This window comes from Hyposmocoma kahamanoa, unplaced genomic scaffold, assembly GCF_003589595.1.
Source record: "Hyposmocoma kahamanoa isolate Upper Pololo Valley unplaced genomic scaffold, ASM358959v1 102, whole genome shotgun sequence".
In the NCBI taxonomy this organism is placed as follows: domain Eukaryota; kingdom Metazoa; phylum Arthropoda; class Insecta; order Lepidoptera; family Cosmopterigidae; genus Hyposmocoma; species Hyposmocoma kahamanoa.
Genome location: NW_020653337.1, coordinates 12,218,845 through 12,239,730, shown reverse-complemented (window position 1 = coordinate 12,239,730; position 20,886 = coordinate 12,218,845). Strand labels below are relative to the sequence as shown.

Genomic DNA, 20,886 nt, shown 5'->3' with positions numbered 1-20,886 from the left:
TTTATATACATCCACTACTAGGTACTTTTATTTCACTCACAGACCACATAATTCGCTCTTAATTCTATATGTAAGTTGGCGCAAAGGAGACACTGCCATTGGTCATGTTATCAGGTAGGTGCTTTGTAGAAACGGTAAGTTTTGGGCTCAGATATGGCTCAGATACAAAATTTCTTATATGAAAATAATACAGTACAGTAGTAGCATCTGATATTGGGACAGTTCTTTACAAAACCGCCACTCTCCCGCTTAACTATAACTAACTGTAATTAACTCTTAAGCAAATATTTAATTTCTAATAAATATATTGTGTCCGTCATCTGTATGAAATGTTGTATTTTGATAGCTTTACTATACAATACATTTTTCAAGTTTTTTCCAATTAACATCAAATAATCAGTCGGCACGGTTCGGTGCGTTCGGTACTTTTACTTTTCTTTATGCAAGTTGTTAGATACAGTTCCTTATGCATGTTGTGTGACTCACATTATTTTAGTTACATCCTCGCCACGCTATCCATCCGTACCGCGAACCAAACACAAATCGCGGCGCCGATTCGCCGCCACCGTGTTGCTGCCGCGCTGCCACTTTCGTACTGCCGCCGGTATCGGTGTTTAAGTAATTAAGCACTTTACACCCTGCGCACACGCTGAATTGGGCCAAAATAAGACAATGTTAATTCGACGCTGACACAGCCTACCAAAATCGGTCGCCCGTAAGTGAAAAGAGGGACTGAATGGTCCTCATGATGCACGCAAAGTCATCTGTAATTACGATTTTTCACACACACATATTCGCGATGTATGTAGAATACACGGCATAATTGGCAACAGATATATGTCTTGCTTTTTGTCGTGCATTTTATCGGAGAAATTCACTTGGAAAATGGTTCTCGATCATGTTCAAGTTCAGTTACGTAAGTGCGCGTGCTGGAGAATTGGTGCGGAATAGCGGATGTTTGGTGGTGCTCGACGACGAAGTGGCGCGCTGTTATAAGCCTGCACCCGCTCCGCCGGCCATCAGTTGCCGCTAGACCACCCTCCTACATTGTCGATCGTTAGTTTTAGTGCTGTGTGTGGAACTTGTATCAAAATGTGCTCCTCTTTCCGGATAGCCGTTGTCTCCGTTATCTGTGTGGTCGTAGCAAGCGGCCATGTTCACGGACCACGAAGATCCCGCAGAATGGACGTCGACGATTACGCACAGAACGAAATCGACAGTGGAAGAGCCGAGGACAGCTGGTGGCCTTCAGCCGAGTTCGCAGTATTACAGAAAGTTTATGACGACTGCAGTTCGCAGAAACATTTGACGATGTGTCTGAAAGGCAAGGCGCTCACAGCTCTCACGAGGGCGGTCGAACAGGTGAATTAAGTGCAGACTTTGCCAGTGTTTAGTTCGGGTGTGTAGTGAAGAATTGTGTGATAAGTCTAACATTTTGTTGTGTTGTACAGGAGAGCGTGCAGCTCGCGGATGGGCTGACACTTGTGAAGCAGTACGACACACCCGCCGCCGTCTCTGAGCCTCGCTTTATGCCGGGCATGTCTACGGAAGATAAGCTCGACACACTTCTCCGAACTAAATTCGAGCAATTGATGAACACGCATACCGTATCTATGGATCTCACAGAGGGCAGAGGCAGAGGTATGAATAACTTATACTTAAAATTTGTGTAAAAGTTTTTTGAAGTTGTTTGAAATTCGTGTGGTAGTTATATGACTTAATTTATACGTGCGCAGGAAAGAAAGTCCTACCGTACCTGCTCCTCGGTATCTTCACAACCGTGAGCATCGTAGGAGGTATGGCCCTGAAGACTCTGGCCGCTATCGCTGGCAAAGCCCTCATCGCCAGTAAAGTGGCATTGACCATTGCTGGAATTATCGCCCTCAAGAAGCTGTTCAGTCACGACGGTTCTACGGGTGAAACTACGTTCCAGGTGCACGCAGATGGACACCATAGGTAAGTCCTACATGCGTTGAGTAGTATAAATAATAGACTGTATAATAGTTGCATGTTTTAATTCTAAAAATATTTTAATTCTAGTCTTTAATTCGAAGGCGGAATCTGTATGTGGTGAGGCCAGCGAAGGCAAGCGCGGACCCTTACCGGTACTACGCCGAGCAGACGACCGCGAGCGCGTAGCATGGCCGAGCAGCGGCCAGCGGGCACCGATCGTCGGCTCGCCCGCGCCACTCCGACCCGTCGCTCATCGCCATTCGTCAAACGACATCGCCGCGCCAAAACCCACACAAAGAACCTCAAACCAAAGTACCGTCCGTATCGTGGACATCCTACTAAGACGAAAAGGTCGTCCACTCACGTTCTTAAATCTATGTCAGTAAATTATTTAATGTAATTTATTTATTTGTGACTACGGTTGTATGTTTAATGTAATTTAATTTACTAAAGTGATGTAAGAGATAATAAAAAAATGTCACACGTAATAGAGTTTTATTTTCCGGCATAGTCCATAAATTGGACGATGACTCTGTGCAATAATTATAAACAAGGAACACAGCAAACCCATTCAAGCGAATGGTTAATTAGAGTGAGGGACATATTAGGAAATCACAGAGTAAGTAAGCAGTGTCGCGGAAACGATATCAGTTACGTGTCGCGAAAAATTACATAACGGTACCGGAATTACAGTGGTTCCTACCAGTTCTTTTCTTCTACATAGAGATTTTTTCAAGCGAAATGTACTTAGGATAACTGATGTGAGTTTTTTTCTTTTTCATTGTCCTTAGGATCCATGGATGTAGATTTGTAAGTGCGAAAATTAATTAGTAATCATTTCATAAGTATTAAATTTAAAAAAATGGTAATAATAATGTAGGCAATGATTACCAGTAACCTGCTTTCTTTCCCCGGTCTAGTGGAGAGAAGTCCGAGAAATGTGTCGAGATTTTCCGTTAATGCGGGTGCACTGACTACGAACGTGGAAAGTAGAAAGTTTTAATCGACTCACTGCACATGCACGCATGCAGTTAGACACACACTTGGTATGATCATTTCTGCTTTATTACATATCGAGGTAAAGTGGCTAATGTGACCAATTATTACTTTTCACGTTATGCTGCCGCTGATTCTATAACAAGAACGCATTAAGATTTCGCTTTTTTCAAGTAGTTATTATTAACGATTAGAGCTAACAATTTCTTAGTATTCGTTGTGTCTCTACTAAAATAAATATATTATTTACTAGAGAAATATCATATACTACATCTGTCTACTATTTTGTATTTTAAAGTCGGAAAAATTTGACATTTTTAATTTTGGATTTATTATTTTTAATTATTTGTGTGTGATTTGTAATTATGGATGTAAATTATATTTTCCGTGTGGAAACTTCCTGTAATTAGGAACGAACTTTGAAATCAAGTAAATAGGATGGACTAACAATTTTGCAGCAGGGGTGCTGTGTACTATGTGTTGTGCGTTGTAGGCAGAGTGTGGCGTAGCGTTTGTTCGGCTGCGGAAGGTCGGGGCCGCCCGTTGATTAGCCGGCACCGGTAAAGGCCGACCACAGTGCGCGTTTGTGCTCTCGGACGCTGTTTATAATGCAGATATGTGTTTGCCCAATCGCAGCACGCTACGCTGGCTATATGGCATCGTTAATGTGGCTGGCTCTTTGCATACGCAAATATAGGGCGGCCGGTCAGCGCTGATTAAGCGGCGCGCTCGTGGTGACTTTGGCTTCACTTTTGTGCGCTTTGATTGATTAGTTCGCTGCTCCACTGTCAATATTACATCCAATAGATATTGTCAAGTAAAAGATTCAAAGTGATTTTAGCAAAGACAAAAAGAAAGAGATTGCTGCGACAAAGTTTGTCGCGATATCTTCGGAGATATCATTTCATTCGAAATATACCCGGCGCCTCCACCATTTGTAACTGGGGCGTAGCTTGGGTTGCGTAGCGAGAGGTACTTTTATGAATTTAAACTGGAATAATCTTCAAAATATACTTTATTGCACTTTTTTACATGCTTTTGGCGTTGGGTTATATTTCGTTATATCAAGATGCTCTATTCTTTTCTTACTTCATTTTTCAAAACATTCTAATTACAAAACTATTACTATTATTCATTCAGCCAGTGATTCTACGCATAGAGTAGAGCCTAGACTACACTACTAACAATATCTACCGATACCTATACAAGTGATAAGTTTCGATTGATCCAGTTTCTGTTCATTGTACCGACACTACTGGGTACTAGTTCAACAAATATTAATAGGCGTCTGTAATTAACAAATATTGCATTATTATTTAAAATTTTATTAATATGTATTTATTCAAGTTCAAAGATTAAAATAATTAGAGAAAGAAGAAAGAAAGCGGCTGTCATCAAACTAAATAATATACTTCTTAAACAAGTGAAATTATTTGAATGTCTAGGGCATTATGTTTTTGAGATTATGCCGACATTGAGCGAGAATGTAGAGCGTTAGCGGCTAGGTGCAATATGTTGGCCCACAGGTTCGCGCGTTGTAGTAGCGAGGTCAAGATAACGTTATTTAAAGCTTGGTGCCAAACGTTTTACATGTTTGACACTTTCCGTGTAGGTACAGTATAGCAACGGCTTCAGAGTGCTGTTGGGATTACTGCGTCATTGCAGTGCTTCTGGCATGATCGCAGGCGCGTGGACTGGTGACTTTCATACCATGATGAGAAAGAAGAGAGCATCCTTACTGCATAGAACATGTAGCAGTTTCAACAGCATTCTGAAAATGTTTAGTTGTAAAATAGCAGAGCCCATGCTTGAGCATTTTGTTGGCGTGTTGGTATGGCAAATGGTCATACAAAATTTTAAATTAAAATGTATATCAAGCTGAGGGTGCAATTTTTATTTTATTCTCTTATTTCAATTTTGATGTTTATTTTATTTTATTGAAATATAAACATTTTAATGTTGTTTAATTATAATATTTCAATTTTCAGTTTTTAATGTTATTTTATTTAAATTTTCAATTTGATTTTTTATTTTTGATTGTATTTTATTTAATCACATTTATAAAATTGAACTGTAAACTAACACAGTAGCTAAGATTTCGATAAAACTAACAAGTGGACCTATGTTGTCTTGAATAGAGAACTATTATTATTATTTTGGATATCTATTTTAGACTTTTTTGTTATTATTATTATTATATCTATATTATTATTATTAGTGTTTGCTATTTTACTGATATCGAGATAGCACTATATTAGTTGGTAACAGTATCAAGGGTTGTTACTGAGATAAGGTAAATCCCGCGAGGATATGCTGCTGCTAATAATATCAGAGTGGCTCAGGTGACATCGGCCATCTCATGGCTTCAATACTTGATGCAGGTCTCGAATTAGGTAAACTGTAGCGGCACAGCCTCGCTAAATTACTGATTCACTAATGATAATGGTTGGATGCTATTTATGTATACATATATACGTCGTGTGGCGTGTCAATGCACGATACGAGTAATTTCCTTTTGGTTATGAACTCGATAGTAAAGTTATTTTAACGTAGGTAAACTTTAATTTGAGCTTAATAATGTTTATGGAATATGTCGTATTACCTGTATAATCGTTTAAAAATACATACATACATTTATGCTTTCTAGGACTATATATGATATAGGTATATTTATATTAAAAACGTTCGTAGGATATGAGGCTGCGGGCGTCACTGGTAGAGCAAAGTTACTTTACGGGCGAATGGTCAAAGTATCCGACATAAACCTATTTTGTTCTCTTCTTATATTGGATGTGCGCTCCCTTCTTCGCCCGCGCTGTCCGCTGTCCTTAGTGTCAGGGCTGCCAAGACTAAAATTAAGGATTTTCGGAAATTAAATAAGTTAAAATACCTTCTTACCTGATATATTTGGGTTGTGTAAGGTCGTGATATTTAAAACTTACGCTACTCGGTGTTATTTTCAGCCAAACCGAGATTAGGTACATTGTAAGTAGTAATCACAGAGGTGGGCGATAATTACACTTATCTAGCGATTAGTAAATTAACAGAAAATTACATAATTTTCAATCACTGTTATGACCGTGTCAGTTTTATAAGTGCTAATGATTTCTTAAAAAGTGATTGTTCTTTGCTGGATATTTACTAACAGATACATATGAAGATAAGAAGATATGAAGCGTGATTGTGTGTGGCTCAGCCCTGCATTTAGACAGGGTCTGCGAGGAAGTTTTGCCGGGAATTATGTTGGTACGTGCCAAAGCCATTATTGCTGCGAGAAAAGTTCATCAATTTCATTTCTTGCCTCGCACACGTTCGCTCAAGCCCGCTCCGCACACGTGCGCCTTGATCCTCTATTTCTTCAATACATACATATTGCATCTATGTTTATGGTTATATTGACACTCTGTCTATATCTATATGCCTTGATTAAATGACTATACATCGATTTAAAAATGTGAATTTCTACAATTTTTTCATTGAATATCATGGTGTTTCTACAACCTTGATATTTGTAATTTTTTTATGAAACGGTTCCATTAGTTTGCTATAATTATTAATACAAAGATCGAAAAAACACAAAGAAAAATTTCTTCGACCCGACAGGACTTGAACCAGCTACTGTTGTCCCAACCGCTACCACTCTACCATCTGAGCTACAAATCGTTTCGAATGCTCGTAGATTTTGTACGTCAAATAATGAACTTTTGTACAATATCAATAATAATCTTTTCCTTGATTGAATATTGCATCAATTGTTAGGTACTATATTGTAGTAGAACACAGGATCCACTAAAAATTAAATACGTACAGCTTTATATCGTCGTTGTCTTGTAAAAGGGCAAAAGCGCGATTTCGAAAAATATCTCAGGTTTGCATGTTTTAGTTTTTCACGACTGTTTTAAAATATTTACGCCCTGTTTTAAATTCAATTTTAACACTTAAGCATTATTAAAACCAAAATTAAATTTTAAAATAGTCGTTAACATCTAAAACATTCTCCCCTGAAAGATTTTTCGAAATGGCGCTTTCGCCCTTTCTCCCAAACACAGACGATTATATTTGTACACGTGGCTGCATTTACCTTTATTTATAAAATATATATGTTTCGTCCCTCTCTACATTTATAAATAAAAAACCAAGTAATCATTTGTGTAAGTACTGTAAGCTAGAGACGTAGCTTAGGATGCGAGAGGTACTTTATAAATATTATATAAACTGGGATTAACTTCATAACTTGATATTTATTATATTTTTTACATCTTTACTTCTTGGGGCTACTTTTTAATCTCCCAAGATGTTCTTTTTAACTATCCTATTTTTGAAACACATTCTAAATACAAAACTATATTCACTCAGCCAGTAGTTCTAGTCATAGAGTAGAGCCTAGACTACATATTAGATGGTGTGTTAAATAGTTTCCTGCAGGATGCGCGTACGCTGTGCTTGCTCTCAGCACGCATGCGTGCTTTGCCTGTTGCCCCACTGCTCCTATTAGCCGTCTAGAAAATAACACCTATTTTACAACCACTTTACCTTAGTCTTATACTTTTTATATGAATAAAACTTTGTACATGTAACAAATGACTAGACACATTATTATTCAAAATCTTAAAGTTTCTTATCTCTTTGATTATAATTGCCAAATAGGTCTCCCAATATAGTCCTGTGATATGCAGTCAGGGCTCAATAAAACGTGGTTGCATCATGAACGATAACTTATATGCCATGAGCCCACTACCTCGCTTCCCGTTAGCACTTGCGGTTCGTGCACTCGGACTCGTTTTTGTTCATGATTATAAATTATACTTTACTTCTTCGAGAACTGCAATTATGGATCGCTACGCCTATTTTACTGAGTAATTAAAGCGAGCATGAATTTCCTTATTTTTATTGCAATCAAACCTTACGCAGAATTAAAGACATAGATATTAAACAGTTAATAATGCAGGAATTAATGGTAGTAATAATAATTTCACAAATATTATTACCCACTTACGTAATTAGTTACGGGAATTATTTCATTTTGCTATTTTTCGTAACCTGTGCCTTAGGTACTTAGCTTTAAATTTAGACTGAGTTGCCATATTTTCAATTGTGCCGCGCGCTATGGTAATACTTAAAAATAGTTTTTTTTTATTTATGACTCTCTTGAAGCTGGTGAGCGATATACTTTGTGCTTGTGTTTTTCCTTTTTTTTTAAACAAAGTGTTACGGTAGATATACACTGTTTAACTAAAGTCAAACTTTGCTTTTTTAAACGCTCACATTCATAGCCCCGCACTACGGAAACCCTGTATCGCGGGTGCCATGGACACACACATAGACAACCACAAATTATACCCAAACTCATGAGATAAGTAAATGTAGGAATCGAACTCGGGACCTCTGCGTGGCAGACCTGTGTGGCCTAACTGTTACAGCCACGGAGGCAGTGTGTTTATTTCATGTCTCTCAACAACAATGATCAATTTAATTTCATATAGTTGTTTCTGTAAAGTACTTATGCATTTTATATGACATTTTACTAGTCTTCACGGAAAACGTGAAAGTGTAATGCAGTTGTACATTCGATTCGAAATGCGATTTATTGCTATAATTCTATTACAAATGGACGCGTGCGCCGGCGAGTGCATCGCTTACTTTCACTTCATTGCTTGCACTTTTCCAACTGAGACAAACTTTTCACTTGCAAATTAAATGCACGGTATTTAGATAATTGATTAGATATAGCAAGCGACTTGATCTTATAATTTACACAGCTAATGGCTAGTTTAGGTGGCGTGACGGTTGTGACTTAGTTAGATGTTAGCATGGTGTTGATGTATAGAGTATAATTAAGAAGTTAAAATGTGATCCATTTTCTTCAATTCAATTAAATACACTTTTTCTTATGGTTTCGCGATTGTTACACGTAGGAAATGAAACTGTTTTTCCGGATTTAAATCGCGTATATTTGTTTTTTCAAACAAACCAACGTTTCGCACATTCATTATTCACAAATTGTAACGGAGAACATTGTAAATGCATTTTTTTATGATACAAAATGACGGGCCGAAGAAGTAGTGTGCGTGGTTGTAAGCTACACGCCTGTCCATAATAGTCGCAGTGCCGCTCAGAGCTTCAAATCGCAAAGATCTGAGGGGCACTGCCACTATGCCCGTCACCCTGAGACATAAGTTGACAAGTCGCATGTGCCTATTATTTTTCCAGCAAAAAGCTAGTTGATATAATAAAACTCCTTTTTGCTGGGTAGTGCGTACGCCTGTTCCAAAAACGGGTTGCGTTTAAGAATTAGGAACTTAGCAGTCCGAAGATTCACTGTATAATATATATTGCATTGTATAATAGGTTGCTGCGAAGTCAGTGACGAGCACTCGGAAGTGGCTCGTACGGCAGACGATTACCATTGCTAAATTTTTTTGTTTGAGCGATCTTACCGCAAATGTCACAAATCTATGAACCACGATAAAGTCTTAGAAATATTCATTATTATTTATTATATTAAATTACGAATAAGCCATGCGCCTGGTGGTAAGCGACACGCCTGTCCACAGCAGTACCAGTGCCATTCAGAGTTTTAAATAACAAAGATCTGAAGAGCACAGTCACTACGTCCCATGTGCCTATTACTTCAACCAGCACCCTTGCCCTTCAAAACCGGAACGCGGTAATTCTCACATTACTGCTTGGTGGCAGAAATAGGTAAGGCGGCGGTACTTCCCTGGTCGAACTCTTTCACAAGGATTTTTACTGCTACTAAAATGCATTTATAGGTTAAAAAGATATGGATAATAATGTTTTGAGTAAATTTATTGACTTTTTTGAAATTCCTAAAACTAAATCAAATAAATATAGTAAGAGCGACTTTACTGGACTGAATATGAACACCTTGATGTATTTTATAGTGTTTATACCCAAGTAAATTAAAAAAAAATTCATTTCGCCACTGAGGTTGTATTTTGATTATATAAGAAAATTACGTAGGTGTTGATTTTGGAAATTTTGATAGTCGTACTGTTATTGGACCTGTAACTAGCAGTATAAAATGAACGTATAAGTTATAGGTTTAAAAATCTCTAATTGTATGTAAGTCTATATAGTAGACTGTTTAGCTAATATGACAAGAAATTTGTTTAGCTATTTCATTCCAAAACAAAACAAATGTACCTCAGGAAGTTCTCAATTAGCCGTAGGTAGGTACATGGGTGTCCAGGTGGTCACTGGTTCCAACTGCACCCGAGAGGGCAAGACCTCCCGGGGAGAAGACTAACAGACCTTGACGGAAATCCATGCACAACAATATTCTGTAATGTCGAGTGTTACTGCTCATTGTCGTCTAACGCAGGTGAACAGTTGCTTTGTTTCAGGTGACCACCCCCCCGGCTACTAGCGCGGTCGTCATTATGTGTCATTAGTTTTGCGACACTGACCAAATGACTGGTCTGCGATATCGGATGACTCATTCAGCCCGTGATTAGTCTGTCTTTGTAAAGCAAAAGTAATTCTGTAGTTACGTGATAATTTATCTTATTTACATAGTGCACATGTACCTTTACGTTATAACGCGTTTTATGCCACTTAGTTGGTATAATTCATCCGGATTAATTAAGCCACACCGGCAAAAAAATTACGTTACCCGTTCGTTTAACGGATCTTCGGAAATAAGTGTGCTGTTATTATTGCTGTATATTTTTCTGCGTACGTTTATATTACTAATGGTTATATTATACGTTGAAGAATACAAATTCTAAGATATCTATTAAACAAATTTACCGTCGGTCGTCTTGAGGTGTTTTATTGTCGTGGTGAAAAGTGAGAATTTGTTTACTCTCTGGTGTAACTATCGTGCGATTTTGTTTCCAACATACTTTTCGTTCGGAATATTGTACATAATACAAAAGAAAATCCAATGGAGCAACTAAAACAAAGTTAAAAGGACGCATAGTATGCTCTCGCTCTCAGCCCTAATTATACCATAAATTTCACTTAGCGAGATCAATGAGATGTTATTGGAAATTTGCCATTAACTTCGTCTGCGCTGGACTTAAATTATCACGGCACAGGCCTTCCCCAAAATTGCTTTCGGAAGATTGAGTGTGTTATTGTATTTATTACGTTCCTTCTTATCTACCGGTGTGGGTACATAATGGACATTGTTTGTAGTCTTTACAATATGTTGATGTCGTACGTGAAAAAAATTAGTTCATATTAACTTTAAACAGAATTTCATGTGCTATCCCAGTTACACACGTTACCTATAATAATGGATGTTGTGTCTAATAATTAACTACTAAGAAATTGGACAGATATCACTATAAATTTAATGAATGTAATAGTATATTCTAGGCTAGTTATTTAAGTTTAGTCTGTATTGCATTGTCAAATATACATTACAATAGGAATAATATCTAATCAGAGTAGATTCAGAAAACAAAGTAGCCAATTACACGCACGGCTAACGAGAGCGGGCGGTGGGCAGCGCTGCCGTGAATTTATACGGCGAGGCCGCGCGGCCGGCCAGAGATGTAAAATGTATCTGAAGGAAAACACTTCATTCCCGCCGGAATATAATCGTCCGGTCGTAATTTATATTGTCTGCTGCAGAGGCGAGTCCCGCTGCACATTCATTTATTTTATGTGCCATTTACAATTGTCGGTCGATGGTCAAGGGAGCGGGCGAGAGGCAGGGGGCGGGTGCGGGAGGTGCAGGGGGGCCACGACGTTCCCTTCGCATTATAAAACCGTGCGGTCATCTGCCAACTCCGTAATGGTATTTGTAAAAGGAGCTCTGGCCGCATGAATAGTGATCGCCGCATAGATGAGTCTGATGGTTTGTTTATGAGTTAAAAATAGATTGGATACTTGGATGCTCACTACACTGTGGTTATTCGAAAAAAATAGGTATACTGGGTCCCAATAATATTGGGACTTGTTTTAAAAATTTGCACTTATTTTAATAACAGTGAGTTAAGATAATTTTTTTCAAAAGAGAAAACGGTTATGTGTTTTTATTCAAAAAACACTAAATGATAATATTATTATGTTATATTAATTTGTTTGATCTATTTACGAAAAATCAGTTTTAACTAACTAGCATATGTCGTTATAACTATCAATCTTATTACACAGTATACATACGATGTAATCTACTACTATTAAGATTTAATTTATAAAATTCTGTTACTCTTTATGAACTTACTCGTAACGGCAATAACAGTCGGAACAGTCCCTACGTCAGAGACGTGGGCGGGCGGCGCCCAGAGATTTTGTTCACACTAATATTGTGCTTCCTTAATGAATAACACCTCGAATGGCACCAGTTTCTTAGAACCTTGAAGTATTGAACCAGGCATGACGTAGGCATATACTATACATCTAAGTAATTTTTCATTATTTTGTTATGAAAATATTAAAATGCGGATGCCAATTTTATTACTCTTCCAAGCTTAAACCAGTTTCAGTAAAACTGTCTGGTGTTGCATTTTTCGCATGAAAGTCGAACGAGGGATGGCGGCCAAGAGGCTGAGTGGCTTTGTATTCTTTTGTTTTTTAATTATAACGCCGGCGTGGGGATGCTGGCCCCTCCAAGATCTGTGGAGGTGCTTTCTTGTTAAGCGTGGCGGGCGCTCGCCTCCTACGTGCCTCGGCCATTCATTTCGTAGAAGTTATAACCTGACCCGCGTACTTATGAGCGTCGCCAATAAATATAGCAATGACCGGAGGAGAGTGCAGGCATCTCTGTCAGGCGGGTCGCATGTGGGCCGGAGGGAGAGGGATGGAGGACGCAGCGAGGCATTGTTAGCTAAATATCTAGGTGGTCAGTCGGGCAGGGGGCGCGGGTGGCCAGAAGACGGGCGGGGCGGCGGACGTGAGCCCGGCGCCCGCCGGCCGATGTATTGAGCGCGTATTGCAGACGCGGTCACGCGCTGCAATATTGCGTTCGCTCTGCGATATTGCCCCTCGGTAACTCAATTTGATAAATTGTGCAAAGTTCGCCAGCGCCAACATCAGTTTCATTGACATACCATACCTATTGACTCGTGAGAGATACCTAGAGCATGTGGATGTTTAAAGTGGTCTCTGACTTTCTAAAGTATACCTATGAAAGAACAAATATAAATCAGACCTGTACGTAAGTTCTTATAAACTTGGAATTGATAACTTATTTTCAAATCAAATCTAAAAAATGAACAAAGTTAAAAAAATATATATATCGATTTTTGGTTTTCTCTTTTGTCAACTAGACATTCCTATAAACAAATCTGTATAAATGTAAAATAAATATATTAATCATACTTTGTCCGTATATTATGAATCGCGAAATACTTGAACAGGCGTTTCAGGCGGGCGCGATAAGCGGAAGCGGGTTGTGTGTAGCCGCGGTTTCAGCGCCGAGAAAATGATTTATATTGTTTGTGTAGCAGGCGGGGCGGCGGGGCCGGGGCCGCTTTCTCAAGCAGATCCAGTCCACTGCAGATATGGGCGAGTATTATTATTGATCCAGCGGCGGCGGTCGGCGGTCGGCATTTCCTACCGCTCATACTCGGCCAGCCCCCCCAAACGGCCCGACATATTTATTGAGGCGCGCGGGGCACATACGAACGTAAAACTTATTATAACGACGCAGACCATCTACGGTGCACTAACCTTTAATGAAGCGGGGGCGCGGGGTAAGGGACGCGTGGCTTGTTCCTTCGCCCAATCGCAGTCCGTTATGATATTATATCAACTCATGCAACCAATCGCATTGCGTTATGATATTGTAGGCGGGCGGCAACAACGACTACAAGCGGCAGTTTTTCCTCGTTGGGCGGGCGGACTTATGATATTCTGTTATGATTATAATAGGGTGAGGGTTATCTGCTCCAATCGTAGGCGTAGTAAATGTTTGTTATAAATTATGAATTATAGGTCTTAATATTTACCTAAATAATAGATAATAACTTTGATATATCTTTAGTTCCAATGGAAAATTATGTCCTATACGCAACTGCGATTTTTGTAATAGTTGTGGTTAGTATTCAGTTAAAGTCGTAGATTTGGAAAAGTTTACTGGCTACGTTATGGCCTGAGAGTCGTGGTCTGTAGGCACCTGGTGAACCCCCGCAGTCTTATGTCATTGTGCGCGTCTAACCTGCAATATCACATTTTCCGTTTCGACAACTGAACGGCGGAACGTTTGATTTTATTTTCGTCGATTTTGCAGAATCGTGACCTGAAACACGGATAAGGTTTTGTTGCGCAACTTTTATCTTGAGCCTCTAGTAAAAGTACATTTTTGATTTACGAGTTGAAGACTTTGCGTTCATATTGATTACTTGGTAGAGTAACTAAATAATTAAGTACACTGATGCTGAATATACGATTTCTTGTGATGCACTGGTTTAAAGAAAGGTAGTTTACATTTTTATGTTCAAAGATAAGCAAGTAGTTTTTGGATTAGGTAGGTACTATTTTGTAATGTCGTACATTACAAAATAGTACCTACCTAATCATATTACTATTACTATTGTTTTAACTTTATGTAGATATGTTTTTTTTGTAAATCTGTATTTGACAGTGTAAGGGCGCATTTATTCGACACGAATTTCATCGCGCTCACCCCGCGTTGCCGCCGCGCAGCGACCGCGTGCGTCTTACTGTTATGGCAAAGTACGCTATATTTATTTAGCTTTTACGTTTTAACTTAAATGAGCGTCCCGGGCGCGCGGGCGAGACTGGCTTGAATTTGGTCTACGCGGCGGCCCGCGCAGCGACCGCGCGGCGGCCGCGCGGTTTCATTATTCAGAGGTATTTCAATGTTGTTGCCTAGTAAATAGAATTCAGATTCGTCATTAATGTACATGAAGGCGTGGTAACTGGGCGGTCGCCGCGCGCCCGCCGCGCTTAAACTTTCTCCTCGTGTAACTGGGTGTTAATTGGTGGTAATCACGTCAAAATACGAATCTAATTTTTAGAGTTACTTGGTGTAAATCGAGATAAATAATGTACATTTAAATTAACTAACTTGTCTGAAGACGACGGATTAATGATACAAAAAACTATATTGAATTAAATAGCGTCCTTGTTCGAACGAGTCGATAATAAAAGGATAATAAAGAAGCGCCTTTGTAAGAAACTATAACAGATCAGTAATTGCTTCCACGATACCTCCTCACGTTATTACGCCTTTTACGACGCCGTATGGGGTGAATAAAACATTTTTACGACCGGCCATGGGTGCCATAATACATACGCCTACGCCTAATATATGCCTACAGGTAATAAACTTCATATAAACGCCTTTGTTTATATGAACGTCGTATATAATGTTTATTGGGCTATTTATTTGTAGAAGTACTGAAACGGACACTGAAATAAGATTATCTACGTAACATAACCTGTACGACAGTACGACTATTTACAAATTTTCACGTATGTACACAGCCGCAGGTTAATCTATGCAAACTGCCGTTTATCAATTCGCATTTTTGAACGTATTTGTAAGTAATATAAGGTATAATTTGAACAAAGCATTTGGGCAGATAGTATATACTTAGGTGTGGCTTACTGTACATAAATAACCGAACATGTTGTCTTTTGCAATGTTCTGTTCTCTTTACAAGTTAAAACTATGTACAATGTATAACTTTTATTTTACGTAGTTAAAATAACGTAGGGTTTGTACTTAGGTAGGTACGTAAGTTCTTTTGATTTATTAAATATATATTTTTCCTAAGGTCTAAATTTGTGCTATTGAACGAATCTTGTAAGTGTTATGCGCCAACGTCATCAGCCCAAGAAATGGACAGGAAAGAGCCAAATATAAAAAAAAAAAAAAAAATAAATAAAAATTGTTTATTCAGTAACATAATGTACATGGAAATTCCTGTATTTCAGGTAAAAAGTACTACTAATTATAAACGTGGATACTATTAATATTATAAATACTTTTTAGGAGAATCTTATGAAATAAAATTAAACAGTTAAACAATAAATTGACAATCAGAAAAATATACACTTAAACAAGACAACATTTATTTTACGATAATAAATAAATTCTCTGTATCCACATAGGACATATTTTGAAGAGCTTCTTGGAGAATTTTCTTTACCTTAAAGCAACAGAAATTATAAATGGAATATTTGGCGTTTAATTTATTGTACAAAAATGGTCCAAGAAACACAAAAAATCTTGAAATAAAAGTATGTTTTGATGATATAATTTTGGGGCAGACAATATCTTTTCGTCTTTTATTAGTGTTTTCAGTAATATATGGGAGTAATACGTGCTGTTTGAGGACTGTGGACTTAATAAATAATTGCCTTACAGTTAATACTTTACATGACTTATACAGAAGGTCAGTGGGGTAACGGAAAGGGCGGTGGGTAGAAACCTTTAGGACAGCTCGCTGGGCTCTTTAGCTTGTTTTAGCTATAACAACCCAATATGTAATGCAGTAAGTAATTAATGATTGGCATAATGCATAATAAACTTGCCTGATTATTTTAAAATCAGCAGAAACGCGTAGTTTTTTAAACACAAACATTAACTTACGGAGTCGGGCGCTTAGTGCTTCGATATGGTGTTTAAAGGATAGGATGTCATCTAATATAACACCTAAATACTTTATCTTGTTAGTAATAGCAATGTCTGGACATTTACACAGGTTGTTAGTAGGCTCAAAACAATGGTGAGCATATAGTTTAGGGTTAGATGTAAATGACTTTGATTTCCGCATATGGAATTGCATAAAACAAGTTTTATCCGTATTTAGTGTTAGCAAATGATGTTGGAGCCAGTTATTTACTATATTGAATCCACGCTGTGCATACTCGTATACCTCCTTGTCAGAGTTTGCAGAAAAGAGTAGAACAGTATCATCAGCATAGGATATGATCTTTCCACCTTGTAAATCTAGGTTACAAAGGTCATTAATGTAAATCAGAAAAAGTGTTGGTCCTAAAATACTTTCTTGAGGAATTCCAAATGAAGTGCACTTCAGATCAGAACTATGAATGTCACTTATTTTAACACATTGGGATCGGTCCTCCAGGTAGTTTTCGAGTAATTTAAGCTGTATGCCCCTTATACCAAGCGATTCAAGCTTCTGTAACAGCACAGTGATGTAAACTGTATCAAAAGCCTTCGCTAGGTCTAGAAAGGTCTATATGAATCAATGTAAGACTATTATGACTAAAATTAAATATATACACTTCTATAACATGATTCCGGTTGATATTTCAAATTTGCCATTCACGAAGTTTAAAACTATAGTGAAACAACATATTTATACTAAACGTTATGTGTAGTTCAACGACAAACATCAGTAGTAGTGACCCGTTTAGGTCTTACAAGTTATCTGGATTGAAATAAATATTATAAGTGATAAATGTGTACAAATGTTTATTTACAAAGAGCAACCCCTACAGTTTCTTGCTTATTATTTTCAGGGGAATCTGCCTTACGAATGAGCAGTAGAGTTTAATCAATATTAGGTATTTTACTTACGTATGAAATGAAGATTATATGGATTTAAATTTTGAGTAGTTTTATTATAATATAATTATTAATGTCGTATATTAAGGTAACAAGGCCCCATGTTAGTAACATTTAGACTTAAATACTAATAGTTAGTACATATACAGAAAACAGAGAAGACATTTCAAGTATGATTTGTTTAATTTATACCTATGAAAGACAACAAATTTGACTTTGATGCAAAATTCCACAACACAAATATAAATAAATTATGGTAAAGAATCTGATATGTAGTGAGTCATGCTAGAAGGTAGAAGATGATAGAATAGATCAGGAAGAGAAAAAGATCTTACCTAGGTCTCCCACATCATCTTTACATTCAAAGAAATCTGTATCCGTGATGTGAAGTCTAGCTAAGTGGGAAGAAGGATAATAATATATCTAAAAGATATGGATAAGTCTAAAATGCATAAAAGATCCTTAGTGTTTTTACTTACACCCATCGGCTATAGACCATATTTTAGACCAAAGGATATACCAGGGCAAAGTCGTAAACATATACAGACTGTTTTGGTAGAGTTTTTTTTTTTATGATAGCGAGTTTTATTATTATTTTTTTATGATAGCAAGTGACGGGACGAACAATCGGTGCCTGGTTGTAAGCGACACGCCTATCCATAACAGTTGCATCGCCACTGTGCTCGTCACCCTGAGACATAAGTTCACTAGTCCCATGTGCCTGCAATTTCACCAGCACCCCTACCCACCCTTCAAAACCGAGACGCAGTAAAGCTCACATGCCTGCTTGGCGGCAGAAATAGGCAAGGTAAGGTGGTAGTACTTCTCTGAATGAATTATAGTATTATTACGTCCTGCATATGCCGAATTTATTCCCGCACGGCTTAATGTTAGATTATTTTAAAATTATATTGTTTTTAGCGTTGTTCAAAGGAAACTCAAGTAGAACGCCTCTACCGCGACTTGTTAAAATAAACGTGATATATTCAAAACAGGTCAAATTCAAACGAAACTACGTATGTAAAACACAGATTATTTCATTTGAGTTTATATTTGAACATATTTATGAGCCAGTTCACTGCTGAAGTAGAAAGGCGCAATGGGTGATAGCAATGTTAACTTTCTGATATATAATTCCAGCGCCTTTCTACTAAGTTGGAGGGAATTTGTATCTCGATAAAAATGGATAATTGATAATTTATTTGACAATTTTGTTAAATAATAACCTGATGATATTAGTGAATACACATTTAATAAGCATTCTCTCTCATGCACACATTAAACACGCAGCATGAAATATCTATGGTCGTATTATGTAAGTAACTTAAAATTTGTACTAAGTAAGTAATCAAATTTGTATTGAATGGATGTTCAATAATGTTTTTGTGAAATTACTCCACTAGTTAGTTATAATTATTCGTACAAAGATCGAACACTTACAAAAAATTCCTTCGATCCGGCCGAATTCGAAGTTTGCTAGAAGATGTCCTTAGAGCAAAGTAAGTCACATGCGATCATACGTCAAAAGTGTTTTATCACATGAAAATCATAAACACAATACGAACTACATGAAACAAAATGGCGTATATATCAAAATGTATAACTCTTTTGATGAAGCATAAAAAAGTTATAGACTGATTTCGATCGTAGAATCTCTAAATCTCTCTGTTGAAAAGATGTCATTTTGCAAATGTAGCTTTATTACACCAAGGACCATGAAGATGAACAATATTTTGTATCTCTATTAATTTAAAGCTTTGAGCTTAGAATAATAACACATAGAGTGATAGTTTCATATCAAACGAACTGTCACAAGTGAGGCAAAAATCAAATTCATGTAGGTTAGTTTTAGTAGTAGGTTAATTTTCGGTTTTAGTGAATATTTATATAAGAATACAAGTTGAAACGCGTTACTTCCTTGTGGAATGTGATGTTAGTATCTATTTTATGTTTGTCTGACGTATTTTTACACTCATTTACCGCACATTTCGTCATTTTTAGCTAAAATTCTTGAGCTGTTCGCGGTGCAAGTTGACCTTGAGCACTGACGGCCCGCCCGCTCGTGTAGGCCCATTGGGAGCGCTTCAGTTTGCCTCACTTAGCGTGTGCGGACTAGGTTTCTATGCGTTATTATTGTAAGGCTTTGAGAATATCTCTTTAATATCCACAACTTACCTTTAAATTGGCATGATTGACTCCAATTTGTTTTAAATAAATAAAGATTCTGCTACTGTGGGAAACGAATTTAATTAGTAGACAAAATTAGAACATCTAAAAAAAATGTATATTTTCTACTCCTTAATCTGTCAATTACAATTTCATAAACCATATCACAAAGGCGCTCTTTTTAGTTCTGAACCAAAATTACATTGTCTATGGTACTTCCTACTCAACTGAAAAAAATCATTATAGTTCTATGCACAGTACAGAACTATAATGAAATTTAATGAGTTCCAAAAAAAGATCGTCGTATTTACACTAATTTAAAGAGTCTCCTTAAACGCGTCACTATGTTCTTGAACAGAATACTGCCCTCAGAATGAAAAAAGGCACAACTGCTGTATAAAGTACGCATAGTTGTGCCTTTTTTCGTTACGAGGGCAGAATATAAAATATAAAATATTAATATGACGCTCCCAAACACGTATTAATTTTGATATATTGTATTACATTGCTTTAGTATTGTAATTTTCATATGCTTGCATATGTAATTTTCTTTTTTAATGTAAAATGGCGAACACATGGTTACTTTGTTCGATGTTATGCGTTGGCTTTTTTAGATTAAGGAGTAGAAAATAGAAATTTTTTTAGATGTTCTAATTTTGTATACCAAGTCATTAAATGCGTTTTCCACAGTTGTAGAATCTTTATTTAAAAACAAATTGGAGGCAATCATGCCAATTTAAAGGTAAGTTATAGATATTAAAGAGATATTCTCAAAGCTTTAAATTAATAGAAATACAAAATATCGAATAGAAACATCTCTCGACAGGACTGGTAACTGTAAAGGTACTAACTGGGTGATAAATCTTTTATAGATTTTTCATAGATGGCGCTACGACTAAAAAGTTGAAAAAAACCCAATACAATCACTTAGAAAAATTCGTGAAGTCCGCTGGTTCGTTCCGTGGCTTAGTTGGTATAGCGTCTGGCACGGTAAGCTAGAAGACATCGGTTCGAATCCGGCTGGATCGAAGGAATTTTTTCTGAGTGTTCGCTCTTTGTATTAATAATTATAACAAACTAGTGGAATAATTTCACAAAAAATAATTAAATATCAATTCAATGAAAAAAATTTTTAAACATACAGCAAATAGCGACATTTCTCGCCAGGACTGGTAACTGTAAAGGTACTAACTGGGTGATAAATCTTTCATAGATTTCTCATAGATGGCACTACGACTAAAAAGTCGTTGGAAAAACCAAATACAAAGACACGACGCAAGCACATAGAAAAA

At 37.2% G+C, this 20,886-nt stretch overlaps 1 protein-coding gene across 2 annotated transcripts; it reads left to right on the top strand.

Annotated features, from left to right (window-relative positions):
* Window positions 1-999: 999 nt before the first annotated feature.
* Window positions 1,000-2,260, top strand: LOC113234147. 2 transcript variants are annotated; one of them, XM_026469419.1, is made up of 4 exons: window positions 1,000-1,362; window positions 1,452-1,641; window positions 1,737-1,956; window positions 2,055-2,260. In XM_026469419.1, exons 1-4 carry the CDS (start codon window positions 1,093-1,095, stop codon window positions 2,137-2,139), a joined length of 765 nt encoding a protein of 254 aa, XP_026325204.1. In that variant the 5' UTR covers window positions 1,000-1,092; the 3' UTR covers window positions 2,140-2,260. The 2 variants fall into 2 exon arrangements, with proteins under 2 accessions (XP_026325204.1, XP_026325211.1); XM_026469426.1 differs by having other exon boundaries at window positions 2,041-2,093.
* Window positions 2,261-20,886: the final 18,626 nt, after the last annotated feature.

Bases quoted from the DNA above. Each gene is read 5' to 3' on its own strand.
- LOC113234147 (XM_026469419.1), top strand. From the start codon at position 1,093: ATGTGCTCCTCTTTCCGGATAGCCGTTGTCTCCGTTATCTGTGTGGTC. The intron at 1,642-1,736 runs GTATGAATAACT...ATACGTGCGCAG, and splicing joins CACAGAGGGCAGAGGCAGAG to GAAAGAAAGTCCTACCGTAC. The intron at 1,957-2,054 runs GTAAGTCCTACA...TTTAATTCGAAG, and splicing joins CACGCAGATGGACACCATAG to GCGGAATCTGTATGTGGTGA.